The 16,854-nt window shown below is 40.9% G+C and overlaps 1 protein-coding gene across 4 annotated transcripts in view; it reads left to right on the top strand.

Annotated features, from left to right (window-relative positions):
* CTBP1 (C-terminal binding protein 1) overlaps nucleotides 1–16,854 on the top strand; it is a 166,433-nt gene that overhangs the window by 115,976 nt on the left and 33,603 nt on the right. For all 4 annotated transcript variants that reach the window (XM_042872201.1, XM_042872202.1, XM_042872203.1 and 1 more), the window contains exon 2: nucleotides 13,118–13,272. In XM_042872201.1, coding sequence (XP_042728135.1) covers nucleotides 13,118–13,272 — 155 coding nt within the window. The remainder of the gene's footprint in view (nucleotides 1–13,117; nucleotides 13,273–16,854) is intronic.

The raw sequence follows: 16,854 nt of genomic DNA on the forward strand, positions 1-16,854 counted from the left end.
TTTTTTTTTTTTTTTTTTTTTTTTTTTTTTTTTTTTTTTTGAATTATGTGTATTTCTGTGATCAGTTGGCATGGAAACATGGCTGCTTTATAGACCGGTTGCCTTTAGCATTAATTTGCAGGTACTTGTTTTTCGATGTGAGAATGGAAGCCATTTATGTTCTTCATCGTTCCCCATCATTAATACTCACGTGCTTTCTGACGCAACGTAACTTATCATTCTTTCTATCTTAGGTGGTTAAATAAGGTGGTTTTGAAAATGGATGGATGATTTCTTGGTGGGATGTACCATGTTTTGCATGGAAGAAAGTCAGAGGCTTGCTTTGATGAGTACTGAAGGAGGAATACTTCCACCATTACTTTGTGGCTTTGACTAACAGGTTTCTGAAATACCTCTGTATGGGCAAAAGGCAACTTGCAGCCTGGCCACGATGGCTGCAGCGTTGCTCTTGGTGCCGTGATGTACGCTTCATCGGGGGCTGCAGCTGGGAGAGAAACAAGTCTCACCATTGTGTCTCCATAATGAAGAATAGCTGGACTGTCAGTGCGTGTTCACATCTCTAGAAATGTGAAACTGTTGGAGTACGGGCTATTTTAAGTGCAGGTAACTAAATAACTAATTGAAGACATATTATAAGCAGGTGCAGATTGTTTGCTCTCAACGTAGGTGCTTTCAAGTTCCTTAGGATCGAATCTCATTTTAATTTCTAGTAGTTCAGAGCGTTGTTTGGAGAGCTTTATACAGATTGGATACGAGGAATAGAAATAAGATTTGAATTAATTTACTTTGGCTTATACTTTTCCATCCTGTTCCAGGCTTCAAATGCTTCATTTCGGGATCTGTTTCACAGTGCTTGTTCCATGAGTGCTATTTCGTGATCTTACACAGCAGCTGGATAGCCCATTTCTTTTTCTTAGTTTCTCCACATTTTTAAAAATAAGCAATCAGAAAGCAGAACACTGTAGGTGTAAACCCCACATTTTAATATTTAATGCTCAATTTAAATAGTTCGATTGAAAAATCAATGGTTTGGTTCATACCAAACTCCTCTGTCACAGCTCTTCTGAGCTCTCATGTTATTTGTGAGCAGTTTTCTTGGAGGTGAGGGGTTTAGGAGCAGAGATGAGGGCTTCTTGTCGTGCTTTTGGCAGCTTGTAGATCAGATTCTCACTGCCCGCAGTGCAGCTGTGAAAGAAGGTTGGGCTGTGCTGCTTCCTGTGTGACAGCAGCTCCTCATATACAGTGTAACCATTTCTCCCCACTTTCCCACCCTCTCCATTCTCTCATAACAAATAGATCTGTTAAGAGTGAGAAACAAACGTCTCACCCTTTTGCCATCTTTTCCCATCTCGATGTACTTGTCAAAGTAACTGGAGATGAGATCTTTTTTTCCCCTGCCTGTTGTAAACTACTTCTTCCCCCCCCCCCCCCCATCATTTCTCGAAGAGCCTGATGCTGATCATGGAAAAGCAGCAGCCAGAACCATGGGGAGGGAAGAGGGGGTGGAAAGCTGCAGATTGGCTTAATCCTCATACAGAATTGTGACATTTCTTGATTAGACTGAGCTCCTCTTCCGTTTTCTCTGTGCAGCCCAGTGTTTCATTCATTCATAACTTCTTGCTGTGTTTTTGTTTGTCAGGATTGCTTCTTTATTTGTTCTCAATTTTCACCCTGCAGTGCACCCAGCTCAGCAGTTCAGTCTGGTGAGGAACATAAGTTTGCACAGCTGATGCCAATTGTGTGGCTTGGGGTTGGGTGCCCCCAGGTCTCAGGACAGAGCTGGCTTCACTGCATTTGCTGCCACTTGATCCCAGCTCTGTGCAGTGCTGGGAAGAGAAGTGTCTGTCTGTGTTCTTTTCATTTATTTACAGGTTGGACGCTGGTCTCATCAAAATCAAGGGTACTCCCATAGTCTTCTGTGGGTTCTCACCAGACCTCCCAGAGGGAAGCACTGCTGCTGGTGTTGTCCCTTAAGTATTTTTGTCTTAAGTTGTTACCCAGTGCTCTATTCAACATGTGTTAAGGAACAAATCGTCCAGCTTAATTTGATTATTTTATTTAAGCCTTTTGGAAAGTACCTATAAAACAAGTGTGAAGGAACATGTATCAAAACACAGGTGTTAAATTGTAACCAGAAAAAGGGTTGTGTTCTTAAAGGGAAAAACCAGTGGGCTTATATTAGCTGTGCTGTGTTTCCATTCATTGTGCAAACTGCTGCCATGATGTTCTTGTTGTCTGGCTTTGTACAGTGCCTGCCACAATGCTGGCTGGTTTTGAGGGAACAATGCAATAAATGTGTTTAATAATATTTTGTTAAGAAGCTGATATGTTTCAACTTGGCTACAAAATCACCCAGTATTCATTGGACTTGGAAAGGAAAGTTCTAATGAAGACTCTGGAAGAAGCCGGGAGGCCATCAGTTCTCTCACCTTGAGCAGCAATTCAGAAAAGCCCCCACGTGTTACCAGATATTGCAGTGTTGTAGACTCTCTAAAGAAATAATCCTGATAATGATTTAAAAATATGTAAGTATGTGTAAGTGGAGTTGACTCTTAAAGCACCAGCTGATTCATTCTCTCTTTGTAGGTATTTTATCAGCTTTGCAGCTCAGGCCCAATAAATAATCCTCATCCAGAGGATCATTTTTTTTGACTTTACTGAGTTGTTTTCCAGGTTTCATCTGCTGTTCTCAGCACTTGTTTCCTTTCTTCCTTTTGTAACTGGGGTGAGAGTACTGATGCAGGAGGGATAGAAAGAAATAAGATGGAGCCTTTGGAATAAAGTCTTCAATGAAAATACTGTGAGGACTGAGATTGCCTTGGTGATTTACTCTGGTGAAAGAACAAGCGATTGGAGTGCTTACTGTGACCACTTTTAGACACGTGATGCCCATGCAAACTTCCTTACACGCAGTAATATATCCCAGTACTGATGTTCCTTGTGTTTCTAGTTTGAGTATGTAGAAGATCTACAGATCAGAGTGGCGTATTTTGGACACTGTTTGTTGCATCCATTCTCATTGCTTCAGTCACTCTCTATCCTGATAGTGGAAGGAAGCTGCTGTGATCATTCATTAACTGGTTGCCCATGGAGGTTGTGGATGCCCCATCCATAATGGTGGCATTCAAGGCCAGGCTGGATGTGGCTCTGGGCAGCCTGGTCTGCTGGTTGGTAACCCTGCACATAGCAGGGGGTTAAAACTGGATGATCGTTGTGGTCCTTTTCAACCCAGGCCACTCTATGATTCCCATGCTGTCCATTTCCAGGAGTTGCAGTGCTGCACAATTCTGAGGCTGTCACCAAGAGGGAGAGGTGACATTCCTGTGATGCACACACGTGCTGTGGGCAGCTTGGTAAACGTCTCTACCCACACGCTGTGGGACGCAGGAGCTGTAACAAACTCAGTTTTGTTTTTTTGTTTTTGTTTTTTAAGCTGAAGCATGGATGGAAAAAGCTAGAATAAGAGTGCAGGCTGGCAGTTTGCTGGGAAGGGTAACAGCAAATTCATTTTCCAAAATGTGGTGCTAGAGGAGACAAGAAATATACAGTAGGAAGGATTAGCTGCTAAGGGATCTCGTCTGCATGACGAAGGAGGGGTACCCTTTTGCCTTAAGATTTTGTAGCTCTTAATAGAATCAGTAATTCCTTTTATAACACTTCTTTGTTACTGATGCTTTTAGCACTGCTTAATGTTTTATGTGATACAGGGAGATGGAATGTGATTTGTGCTCTGAAAAATAATTAGAAGCTTTTATCTGCAGCCAAGGCATTCTTACACTTGTGAGTGAGCCCTTCCCAAGTTCAAAATGGTTAAACTGCAGAGACAAAAAGAAATGCTGTAAAACTCAATGAAAAATGCAGCTATGGGTCATTTTTAAACACTTCTGGCTTTTCACCAGTTCAGTGGAAATAAAGCCTTCAAAAACTTTCTCCAAGCCCCGTTAGTATGTGGTGTATGTGGGAAGAAATGATTTGCTTCTCCCATTGAGCCATGGGAATGAGTCCCGAGTTTAACTGTTTTTCAGGACGTCTTTAACTGTGATACTGGGACGAAAGCCTTTGTAATTGAAACTCAAAATCTGCTTGAAGAAAAGCTCTGTATAGCAACTCTCTTACATCATGGCTGTTATTATGTTATGATTAAATGTAACATGATAACATAAAGTCAGCTTTTGCCTTAAACTACCTGTTTTACTTGGCACTTGGACTGTTGTTGCTGGCCCGTTCTCAGCAAGCTTGTCATTTTCATACATCCTGTTTGCTTACCTTCAAAATGAACATCTCTTTAGGAAATCCTATTTATTCAAGCTCAGTTCACTTGGAGTGGGTTAGGGTTGAGCACCCTGCCTGGGGCGTGCAGGGCTTTGGTTCCATTATGCCACAGCTTTCCTCAGTTTCCCATTTTCATGAGCTGTTCTCTAGCTTGTTACAGTCATCAGCCATCTTCATATTGACCGTGAGCAGCAGAGGTCGTGGCTGAGGGAGGAACCCAAAAGATCCAGGGATCCCAAGAGCTTTAAGGAGCCCTTTGCACTGCTTCAGCTTTGGTCAGAGTTGCTGTGGCTTTCAGAAAAAACAGAATGGAGTGTGAGTGAAGGAAGTTGCTGCCGTTTGCTGGGGACTGTAACACAGTGCTGAGTTCTCCCTTTTTAATTACATTGGTCTTGAATGTGCATGTGGTATAGGTGTACATATACATATGCATAGCCCAGGCTTTTGAGTGTTGTAGCTGTAATTCTCAGGGGAATTTTCCAGCCCTCCTTCCTTCTTCACATGCTTAATAAAGAGAATCAGAATATTTTTTTCACCGTTGATGAAAATATCGTCGTGATTTTGAGCTGAAAGGCGTAGGGAGGGAAGGCGTAGGGCGTTATACACGCTTTCCTTATTTAAAAAGAAAAAGTTTTAAGGAGAGTGAGCACTGTGTTCGACCTGCAGAACACTTCAGTGCTGTTATTTTTAGTATCATTTGAGCACGTTATGCTGACCTCAAAAATATTAAACCTTGTGAAACTAATTTGGTTATCCAAGGCCCCACACTTGCTTATCTTCATCCTTTTTGATGAGGAAAATAAGGAGTGCCCTGGGTAATAGTTTAACGTTCTTGGTCAAAGTACAGGTGTGCTGTTAGAGAAATTGCTTTCAGTGTTTGTGATCAGAATAAAGGAAGCCTTTGATGTTGGCTTTGCTTGGGTTATTGGGTTTCTTTCTCTGAGACAGCATCCTGTGCCATGTCTGGATGCAGAAAGGCACAGAGTCATCGCTGTGACAGACTGGATCCAGAAGTTTGATTGTGTAATGGATGATTGGCAGCACCTTTAAAACATAAGGTGAAATTAGTGCTCCAAAAGGGGTTGAATTGATAGTGCAGGGAGATGAGGTATAGCTCAGGTGGTGCTTTAAATTGTGCCAAAACAATCCAAACCTGCTGTAATAAAACAGCTTACTGTAAGAGAAACATTTTAGGAGGAGTGAGAGAATTTATTATCCTTTTTATTCCTTCCTACTTAATATTTTACAGGCAAATCAAGAGCAGGTCCTTGAGTGTATTACATTTCAAATTAATGGTATGTGGCTGTTCAGCTTTTATGCAGTTCATGGGCAAAATGGTGATTCAGAGAACGTGTTTTGTTGGTTTATTACTTAAAGCATTGCTTGCTTCCTTTATTTTTCAATGCATGGGTAGAAGAGCTGTGCTGAGGGCTGCCGGTGCATCTCTTCACAGTCCTGCTCTTCCTGTGAGTACCAGGCTTGTTCTCTATATTCAGTGTTCTGTCCTCAGAATGTCCAGCCCATGTCCTTCCATGGAAAGTGTTTCTGTAAGCCTTGGCAGGACCTGTATTGTTACTGGAATGGCTCTGGGAGGTAATGGCGCTGCTCCTGCTGCAATTGTTGAAGCAGATTGTTTTTCCAGTTCCTGTCTGCAGGAGTTCACTGCCTTTTTTTTTTTTTTTTTTTTTTCTCAGTCACACCCAATGATCCATAAAGTTTATGGACTGAGATGTAAGTTCCATAAACTGAAGTTTGGGTGTGCGTTAAGGCAGGTGGCATTCCCCTGCTCCTTCTTGGTTTTTGTCCCCAAAGGAGATGGCAGCAGCTGTGTGCCCAGGTGTGCTGCACATGGCTCTGGTGCAAGCTGCCTTCGTGTTTCCAGCTCTGTGGTTTGGAGATAGTAGGAGATACTTAAAAGAGCTCATTAGTAAGGGAAATGGATGCCTATGAGTAGTTGTAGGCAAGAGCGACTGCTGAAGTGTCAAGCCTTTGGTTGCTTTGATTCTTGCGTTGAATTTTGCAGAAGTTTCAGCTCATTCTGTAACATCTTGGCAGGCAGGCACTTACCAGTCATCCTCAAACCAGAGCTAGAAGGAAGAAACCCACAGCCTCAGCCAGGGTTCCTCTGAAGGCTGGAAATAATGCGAGCGTGCTCAGTTATGGCAGTTCTACCACCACTGTTATTCCCCCCCCACACACCTTTTTCTTCCTTTCCTTATTACTTAATGAAGCTAAAAATACTTGAAGCAGACCTTTCAGCTGTCCTGTTTTCCCTTTCTCTGGGGTTTGCTTTCATGCATCTGTTGCTTCAAAACAGGGCTTCTGCAGCGCTGTGCATTGCACATATTGTACTGCTGACACTCGAGCTTCCCACTTCTACTGCGTGATGTAGTGGTGGCTGAATATTGTCATTGGATTTGCTGTTTAAGCCTTGAGAGACAATTAAAAGATTTTGCAGTAAGTCGTCATGTTATTACTGCTTGTTCATTTGATGCTAAATAGGTGTGATCGATGCCATTTTCTTTCTGACTCTAAAAAATGTCAGTGAAGATGACAGTATCCTTGTAGCATGCTTTGAATGTGTTGAGTAATTTTGTGACGTGCAGTGCTTGCAGTTCTCACCTGGATGTTTGAAGTACACGTGTAACTAATAGGAAATGCTTAGGGACTACTGATTAAAAAAGGCACAAGAAGCCGTTATCCTTATGGTTACCTGACAAATACCTGAGAGTGGCACGTTTTTTCTGTGTCAGTATGGTGAGGTAATGAGGAATCGTGACTCTCATGTCCCAGCACCTACAGGAATGACATTTTCTAAATAGAAATCACGGCATTACTTTGTTTAGTTGGTCCTAAAAGGCAAAATAAATGGCATTAAAGTTCTCTGCACACTGTGTGCTGTAGCAGCCTACTTGGATACACATGCTGATTCTCACAAGTGGTGAAGTAATGATGTGATGCATTTGTCTCGAATGTGGAAGCCTGTGGAGTAGGGTGGTGATTACGGAAGTATTGGTGGTGTGGCTGATGTATTTTGTGTAAGGAGAGAGCTGAGAGGGTCCTGGAGAGCAGCTGGGTGCATTTCAGTCTCTGCAATTAGCGAGAGGATGTAAGTGGGTGTGAGTGCTGAGCACGTCTCTGACATCTCTGGGTCAGCGCAGCCCCGGAAACCACCTGTGTTTTTCTTGGTCTCTTGCAAATTAGAAGAAGGAAGGCGGCTTGTTTTTCACTGAGCTTAGGTAAATAAAAACGTATAGCATTTACCTCTGAGCCCTATAGCCTTTAGTGGAGACTGCATGTGTGTTTTAGGGAAGCTCGTGTTTGGTTTCCTCTTGTGTGCATACTGTGAAGTCCTGTTCTTATTCCTTTGGAATCAGTGTGGGACTCTTCCCATTAATTTCAGTATTATTTCCAGCAGATTCCTGCAATCTTAAGATGCATAGTTAGAAACAAAACATGAGAAAAGAATATAAATGAATTCCAATTCTAAGTAAATCTGGCTTCCAAGGCTAGCTACTGCTCTTCTGTACATGCTGCTTGGTGGTGGTGGTCTTTATTGAACTCCTACGACTGTCCAAATTCTTCATTCTAAGTCACAGGAGGTGACAAGCTGGCAGTGACAGAGGGTGTTGGATGTGATTCTGGTAGAGTCAGGATGGTTCTGTTGCATATTTCCATGCTGGTAAGCACTCTTCTCTTACATCCATTTTACTGACCAATATACTTGTACTGCATTTATAGTGTATTTCTGCTGGACTGTGCTTTAGTTTTATTCTGCCTCGAGTCAAAGTGCCGCTTGAGGTCTTGGCACACGTATCCCCAGCTTAGCAAAAGAAAGGCTGGGCTTCAAGATGCATGAGGTGCATGCCAGGAGCCATGAGATGTTTCTGAAGCATGCTTCTTCTAGGAATTTCAGTAGAGCACATTGGCAAGCCTGATTCATAACAGCTTCTGCGTTCATGTTCGGGGTGAGATATTTGTGCTTGTTTTGACAACTTGTTCTTTACTCAAATTAGTGTTTATTTTTAAAAGGATGTGTAATGTTGTTTAGGACTTCTTGTAAATAAGTGACAGCTGTGAGTAAAGTTACAGCCTAGGTAAGAACGTAAAGTGAAGGTAGCTGCCCGAAGGGATCGGTTTCATGTTACGTGTGCAAGGTTGTAAATGAGCTGAATGCCCAACCTGTCATTTTCAGGTCTTATTTCTGTAGATAGAGATGAGGTTTTTCAGCAGTTTGCATTTTCTTAAGAGTGTAAATCACTGTGATGTTTCTGCTGTGCATAAGGTAAGAAAAGGTTGGAAAAAGCCTTCTGAAAGGATGTCATCAAGGGAGTTTTCCTACTTATTGAATCACTGCGCTTGTAAGAATCCCCAGAAATGCGAGAATGGAAGCTCTCCTTCCCAGGGCTGCTGTCCCTGTTCCTTGTGTGTGTTGGTTAGAGGGTTACTGCTGAGTGTTGTGCTTCTTGGCATTGGTGTATCTTTCAGAAAAAAGAATTGAAGCATTTGCTTCGAAAAAAGAAAAACTCGTTTAAAGAATTAAATGGACTTTGCAAACAGATTTAAGGAAATGAAAGGTAGGTTGAATTTTGGGCCCACAGACCTGACGATGTCCTTTACTTCTAGTGTGTATGCCTTATTTGAGAGACATCTGGTGTTAACGATGGTACATCAATCAGCAGCAGAAAAATGTGAACCTTTTGACACCTTTCTGTAGAACAGCTAATCCATGTTGCAGCTCCTGAAGGAACTCCTGTGCTGTGTCTGTGGCAGCTATCTGCCGTGTGGTGAGTGTTCTGTGTGCACCTTAAACCTGCTGGTATTTCAGAAAAGCTATTTTATAAAAACCCTAGCAGTCACCAGCAGGACAAGAGCTTCAGCGCTAGATTATTTTTCTGCAGAGGAGAAGTACCAAACCCATTCATAGCAGGATTGAGCTGTCAGGAAAACCTTTGCTTTCCTTAAATACATTCAGATAACCTTAGAGGCTTGTACCCGTCCAACCAGAAGGCTCAGGGTTAAGGCTTCTGATTGCATCCAGGTGCTCCTCCCATCCCTGCTCACCTGGCAAGGCAGGAGTGGTAGAGAGGGGTCCAGGTACATGTGGTTACAGTGCATCTGTGTGCTGCTGCTACCCTGTGCTCCCTGGGCTGTTAGTGGGTGGCAGAGGAAGAGCAGCAGCCAGAGGGGGAAGGGTGCAGATGCGGTGAGAAGCTTTAACATCGAGCTTCCTGGCTTCTGCGAGAGCAAATCAGACCCTTAATGTTATTTTAATGGATTGTTTGTTTTAATTTTTTAGTAAATATTTGAACACGATCCAGGCTTCAGAGGTTGCAGTGGATAAGAAATTTAAAAGCTTTGGTTCGAGATTACAGAAGGCTGCAAGAAAAGTTAAAGACATGGAAATGAGGATGGGATGACAGGCTGCTATTTTGCCACAGAATACGGAAGATTGTAAAGGGCTGTGAAATTAAATCCATGACCCTGGAAGTCAGGCTCAGTTTAAGAAGTGTCATGTTGGGGGGGAGGTTCCTGAAAGTCTCAGGATAAGCTGAGCTTGTTTTCCCCTTGACAGAGGATCTAGGATGTGGGGGGTGGATGTGTGTGCCTTTTGCTATCTGTGTTTCATAAAATGCTGTACCATATACTTAAATAAGCCAGCAAAGTGACATGATTTTTTTAACAGAATTTCATGTTTGTATTGCTGAATGTCGCTTTGGACCACTTTACGGTTCTGTTCCTTGCACTGAGCTGCATCATTTGCTGCTAACAAGGGGTGTGGAAAATACTGCTCTGAAACACGCATTGCTTTCTGCTGCCTTTCCAAGTGGGTGCTGCGAAACCGACTGCGTGGTGCAGTGTGACATTTCTACGTAAGAAACAGCAGAATGTAGCTCAGTGGTGGAAGAAGGTAGTTTTTTGTTCAGACGTTTCTGATTCATAAACCGTCTCTCGGCAAATGTAAACTTTAAGTAATGACTAGGGCTGTGATTAAGTTGCTGTAAGTTTACTTAAGTGTTGAGTTATTGTCTGCGATTCAGTGATAGCGCGTTTAGGCGGAAAGATTGTGCAACAGGAAGTCGTGCTGCAGTTCAGAAAGGATTTTGGCAAGGCAGGGTTTGTGGGCTTTTTGAGGTCAAGGTCATTGGATGTGTTTGAGTTCTGGGGAAGCAGCGCCGAGGTGCTCCTGGGGAGGGTTCTCCTCCTTGTTCTGCTGTGCTTTGGGGCTTGCTCTGCAGTGCCTTCTAGCTCTGACATTCATTTTAAAGGCATAAGGGAAAATCAGGCTGCACTTTTGTGTGATTCACAGAAATTGTTATTTTAAGGAGTTGTGTTTTGCGGTGCTGTATTTTATGTTTTCCTGAGGCAGCTCTAGTGAGAAGAATGATTTCTGAGAGGGATGGCTTTTAATCTCGTTATCAGTTTGGGCTGTGTGGGCTCTTCCTTTGACAGATCTTTTTGCTATCTCTGAGGGAAATCAACTGTGCCACATTTCTCCTCTTTCATCTTAAACATCTAGTGAAGTTGTGTATATTTTATATACTTCAGCTTTGTTTCAAGCTTGTCATTGAAATCCTGCTTTACTCCTGATTAAGAAGATGACCATTAACATTTCACTTGTACAGCAAGCAGAGTTATTATATTCAGTATGAATAGGGCTTGCAATGTCATTTTTACATTTGTTTCAAAACATAATTGCATTTTATTAGTGCAGTTCATGTTTCACACCAAAATATGCAACGAGTCTATAACATGCTTCATTTTAGAGTGCTTTAAAATAAATTAAAGATTGGGGTTTTATAATTAAGTTCCCATTAAAGAATAGTAAGTGTTCTTGAGATTGGTACGTAGCATTTGTATTGCGTGTTCGTGTTGCATTTTTGTCCTGTACCACACTATGAGCATGTGGTTTATTTAGTCAGTATGGCTGTTTGAAGGTTGTGTGGCCATTTAGGGTTCAGGCATGTAACAACAGACATAGGTTAGCAAGGTGCTGGCTTTCTATGAACAGTATTTATGGGGATATTAAGTGCTATTTACTGAAATAATTGATAATTTGTTTTTTTTTCTGAGCACCAGTAGCATTTCTAAGGATGTGTGTTAGAGTGGAGGGTAGGTATTGATGGATTTCCAGCAGAAAGTGCTTCTCATGAGCATTTCACCCATGGAACACTTGGGTGAATGCCTGTCTGCTATGGTGAGAGTGCTGCAGTTGTGCTCTGGTTGGCAGACGTTGGGGCTGGAATGAGAAGAGAGCAAATGCACTTCAGTGACCGAACACAGAAGGGTCAGTGAGGATCTGTTGTCCTTCTGTGTCCCGTCTGCAAGATTCTTTTGCTGTTTGCTGCTGGGTAAGCAATCTGAAATGTTCAGCAATTGCATTCAAATTAAAGCTAGCTGTGGTTGCTAGAGGTGCCTCAGGTCAGTGGCAGCAGGTAGTGCAGCAAACAGGAGAAATTCCAGTGACCCGTGTTGAGTCATTTTTAAGTACAAGAACTGTTAGAATAGGTAAAGAATGTAACTGCCAGCTTGTAGTAAGGTTATAGTAAGGCTGCTCACTTCTGCTCACTGCAAAGATCCCTTTCCCCAGCTGCTGATTTCCTTCACATAGTATCCTGTGTGCAGAACTGGGACTTGCAGTGCAGATGGCAACTTCTTGACGCTGTCAGAGGTTTCAGATACAAGCATTTCTAGTGGGAGGAAGCTGAGGAACCTCACCCTGCTGCATTCATATTGGCCTAATTTGGATTATGAAGTAGGAAGCAACATTTTTAAAGTCACAAGCAGCATCGTTTGCATTTGCGCACAAGAATTATCTACCCTACTTTGCTCTGCAGTGTTTAAAACTACTTGTTTTGAAAGAGGAAAAATTCATGTACTGTATTCTTGTTTTCATTTTTCCTTATCTCCTCAGGAAGTCCCTTTTTTCCACCCACGCTTAACTGCTTTTGTGTAAATGTAATGGTTTAATATTATTCCCTGGAGTACTTTTATATATTTATGGCATCCATACAGTAAAAAGATACCCTCTGAATATCTTGTTATGAGGATTACTTTTCATTTTAAGACTCCATAAAGAGGATATAAATGAAGCCTGTACTTTGAACTATTTTTTTTTCCTTTCCTCAAATGTTTAATGTATATTTATTTATCAACCTACAATGCTCTGAGTGTGTTGCTGGTTTAGGGATGAGCATTCTGCTCATATTTTTCCAGAGAGCTTTCAGTGGTGGATTAAGTATGATGCATTAGATCATCAAACAAAATCATTGTATAAAACTTCTGGATTGAAGCAGACCTACATGGATCAGCACTAAGCATGTATAGTTGGACAATGGATCTTCAGTAAATACACATTTTTGCTGCTGTAGGCTTTTTTTTTTTTTTCCAGTTAAATTTTAGTAGGAGCAGATCATAGTCATATGTAAATTGAATGTTCAGCTCCCTACTGAATTGCATATAGAGCTCCATGATGTACAAGCCTGGGCAGGATCTTTCTCACTCTTTCTGCAGCTCGTAAAGGTGTGGAATCCAATCAAAATACAAATCTTGGCTGAGGTTGCATAGACACTTCTCAGCAGAGCAGTGAGAGTGTCCTTTTAAAACACTGTCTTATTCCCTTAGCGTTTTCAGCCACCTTCCATTGTTCAACCTCCTGAGCCTCTGCTGCGTTTTTTTCTTAGTGTGAGAGATATTTTTTTTTACTGACTGTAGCTTTTGTTCCTGTTTTTATTAGCTTCAATCCTTGAAATCTTTTTCTGCCATCAGAACAAGCAGGCTAGCTATAACCTGTTTCTATTACATTTCCGTGCTCGAATAACTCATCTTCTCTGTTCCTTTGTAGGCATTCGACCTCCGATCATGAATGGGCCCATGCACCCACGCCCGTTGGTAGCATTGCTGGATGGCAGGGATTGTACAGTAGAAATGCCTATTCTGAAGGATGTAGCCACAGTGGCATTTTGTGATGCTCAGTCTACACAAGAAATTCATGAGAAGGTAATATTACAATAATCATTCTGGTGTTTTAGAAAGCACAGATAATTTAATGATTACAGATACGGTGTTTTGTGAGCAATGACAGTGTCTTAGATGTTGTGGTTGGGTTAATAGTTAATTACCTTGGTGATTTACTGGTTGTTTATTAGAAGTGATGAACAAAGATAAAAAACGTCTGTGTCAGAGTATGCCTTCTGTGCAGTGCATCCTTGGCTGGGTCTTGTGTGTATGCTTACCAACTGAATTAGATTTGGGGAGAGCATTTATCTGGGAAAGCTGCATTACGTGATGTTTTGAAATACTTCTTGGAAACACTGTTGCTAAGCTTTCAACTAGAAGGCCAAATATCAGTATTGAATTGGCTGTGTGAAGAACTTTCAAACTTCTCTGCTTAGCCAACTGTTGGCTTAGAAGATGTGTGCACTGTGAATTCACGGTGGAGTTTCAAACCAAAGGCTAACCAGAAATTTATTTTCTAAAAGAATTTAGAAATGCATTCTAACTGTACATTATCCCAGAAACGTGTGCCTTTCCTGATGATTTAGAGACGTGTAGAACAACCAGTGGTTTCTAATGCTGTCGAAGGATTTCTCGTTTTCTTAGAAGCATCCTCATTTTTTGTGATGATAGCTAAGGGTGCCAGTTGGCTTGTGTACCTGCATGGTCTCTTTTGAAGGCTTCCTTCAGCATGAAGACCTAGCACCTACCTCAGATCTTTGCTGTTCCTCAGACAGCAGAAGTGTTCCCACAACTGTATTTCTGCAGAGGCAGAATTAATTTTGATGAAGTTATTGTTGGCTGTTAGCAGAGAAAGCCTCAACTGCCAAGTATTCCTTTACCTGATAGAGTGAAACCTGCTTTTGTGGAGGTAAAAACTGTAATGAATTTGGTGGCAGAGGAGGTCAGCTGGATCTGTTCCAGGTGAATTTGTTTCCCCTTTCCAGTGAAGATTCATAACAGATGAATACAAATCCATGTATTAACATAAAGGCTTGTTGCGTGTCTGCATCCACTTCTGCAAACAGAGCATGTGGTTGTGTGTACTGCTGAGCATGCTTCAGATATGAAGGCATTACATCAGCTGAACTGAATTGCACCAATAAGTTTGCTTCTCTATAAAGATATTGTTAAGCTTGTTCTATGCTAATTATAGTAACCCTTAGGCTTGTTATTTCAGAAGCTTTTCACTAACTGTTTTAATTGCTTATTTACTTTTCATTTTCTTATATAGCTTTGTTTAAACATTTTAGAGCCTGGTATCTGTACATGATGGAAGATCTAATCTTTTCTTTGACTTTCTTATAAAGCCAGCTACTTGTATAGAATACCAATACAATGTTTTCCTTTCTGTTACTACGTGAGTGATTTTTTTTCTGTAGTCCTTTTCATGTCAGCATGTTTTTTTGGTGAGAACCCACCAACAAACTCTTCAGCTTCCAACTGTCTAAGAAATATATTTTTATCCTGAAAAAAAGTTTCTGTTGTTAAAGCTTCTAAGATTTTTAAGAGCTGTGGTTGTATATTTTCTTTTTTCCAGCAATTACAGGATTAAAGAGGTTTTTTATGCTGCGACAGCACAGCAAGCTAAAACAGCTGGTTCTCATGTTTCAGACAAAAATAAGAGATGACTCTCCTCTTGTAAAGCCCTGTATTCCTTGGTGGCTCTCTGATGCAGATTTGTTCCCCATACAGGAATGTGCTTTTGTCAGAACAGTTGTCAATAATGATCTTATACGTTGTTTTCTGCAGCACCGGTACTGCTTAACATTATTTTGAACTCTTATTCTGTTGTGACATTCCATTTTGAGAGAATAAAATTTTACTGAAACCTAATGCCAGCATTATACATTGAAAGAGATCAGTGTTTTTGCTGTGTGTACAGCCAGAAGTGTTTGCTGTTGTGGGAAGGGAACCTCAAAGTAACTGACTAGAGAACAAATACAAACAAGCGAGAACATCTTTGTATTTATCAGTAATTTAAAAAAATTTTTTTTTTTTTATTTTAGTATATTTTTTAAGTTCATTTGTAAAGGTTGAAAAAGGCCTTTTCTCTTAATTATGCATCTCAAGAAATGTAATATAATGACTTGTTTCTGTCTATTTTTCATCATATTTAAATGCCACTTTAATTTTATTCTTTTCCTGTCTCACACCATCATCAGAAATGTGGCATGTGGATAGCTGGATTCTGTTTAGAAGGACTAAGTAGCACATGAAGAAGAAACAATGTCAATGCTGTTTCACTCTATTAGTAAATAATAGCTGTCTGCTCTTCAGGTGAACACTGACAGCTGCACCACCTGTACAGTGCCCTGCTTTGCTTACAGAAATCCACTCATTTACTTTCTAATGCATCAAGACTGGGAATTCCTGAGTGACATGATTGCTTTTCCTTAGAAACACCAAATATTTTCCCTTATCAGTGATGTATAGTAAATGAATTATGGAGGTTGAAAGTCAGTATGTGTATCTCAAGTTGTAGCTTTGAAAAAGAAAATAAGTGAAACTTGATGAGTAATGCAGGTAATCTTTTGCTGATCTTTGTAAGTATTTGTATTTAGTGCATATGCTAAAGCTTGCTTCCATTGTTTCTTATATTAAAAGAATTCATTCTTATTGAACTCAATAATGTGTAAAGTGTTTTCACTAGCAACCAGTATGTTGTCAAGATGCAGATTTTCATTAGTCCAAAGTGTGATGCAGTCCTAAAACATTTGGGTTTGCAGTTTGTGTTCTGCCAGACGATAAACTTCTGTGACAAAAATCACCAACCCTCATCCATGTTCAGGTTGGTAAAGTAATATAACATAGATCAGTTCATGAAATGCAGAGGCCTGCTTGCTTTGCATATGCAAAGTGCTCACTTTTCACTTCAGTTGTTTGCTTGCTTTGGAAAAAAAAATGACCTCTTTGAACCCATTTTTAGAGCTGTAGTGAAGAAATATCTGTATTTCAGTACTGCCTGTCTGATGCATTGTTTGGAGATGGTATTTTAATGAATGTAATCATTTTTTTCAGGAGAAGTTTTTTTTTAAATCAGGAGTTGCCTATTTAAAGCAGTATTTAAAATGTTTGTAGATTTATAATGCACATTCCTGGCTGTTCTAAATGGCACTGCCCTGTTCATTAACATATATTTGATAATGGATGTTCTTTTGCTAAAGGCCATTGTGAAGGAAGAGGTGACAAAACTCCAGGAAAAGACTCAGTGCTGAGAAGAATGAAAGGCTGCAAAAAGATGAGAAAGCTGTGGTTTTCGGTGGCTTCCATAGCTCCCTGATGGCAAGGAAGTGAGGAAGGCAGTGAAAGGGAAAACATACTGGAATCCAGAGGAGGGATTTCTGTTTGAGAGAGTTTGAGAAACAGGATGATGGCTTAAATACTGTGTTTAAAAATGGCTGGACAGGAGTGGAAATGGAGAGTGCAGAAAGAGGGATTTGTGTGAGATTGGGAGACAGCAGTAAACTGCAACCTGGATGGTTTGTGTTTTTTCACAGACAAGCTGAGGGATTTTAACACATGCAGGCAGTAAGGAGGAATAGAAATCAGGATTTGGACGCCGTTTGTATGGATCAAAAGCAA

Source organism: Lagopus leucura, unplaced genomic scaffold, assembly GCF_019238085.1.
Source record: "Lagopus leucura isolate 7727_CA_CO unplaced genomic scaffold, USGS_WTPT01 Super-Scaffold_100004, whole genome shotgun sequence".
NCBI classification, from domain to species: domain Eukaryota; kingdom Metazoa; phylum Chordata; class Aves; order Galliformes; family Phasianidae; genus Lagopus; species Lagopus leucura.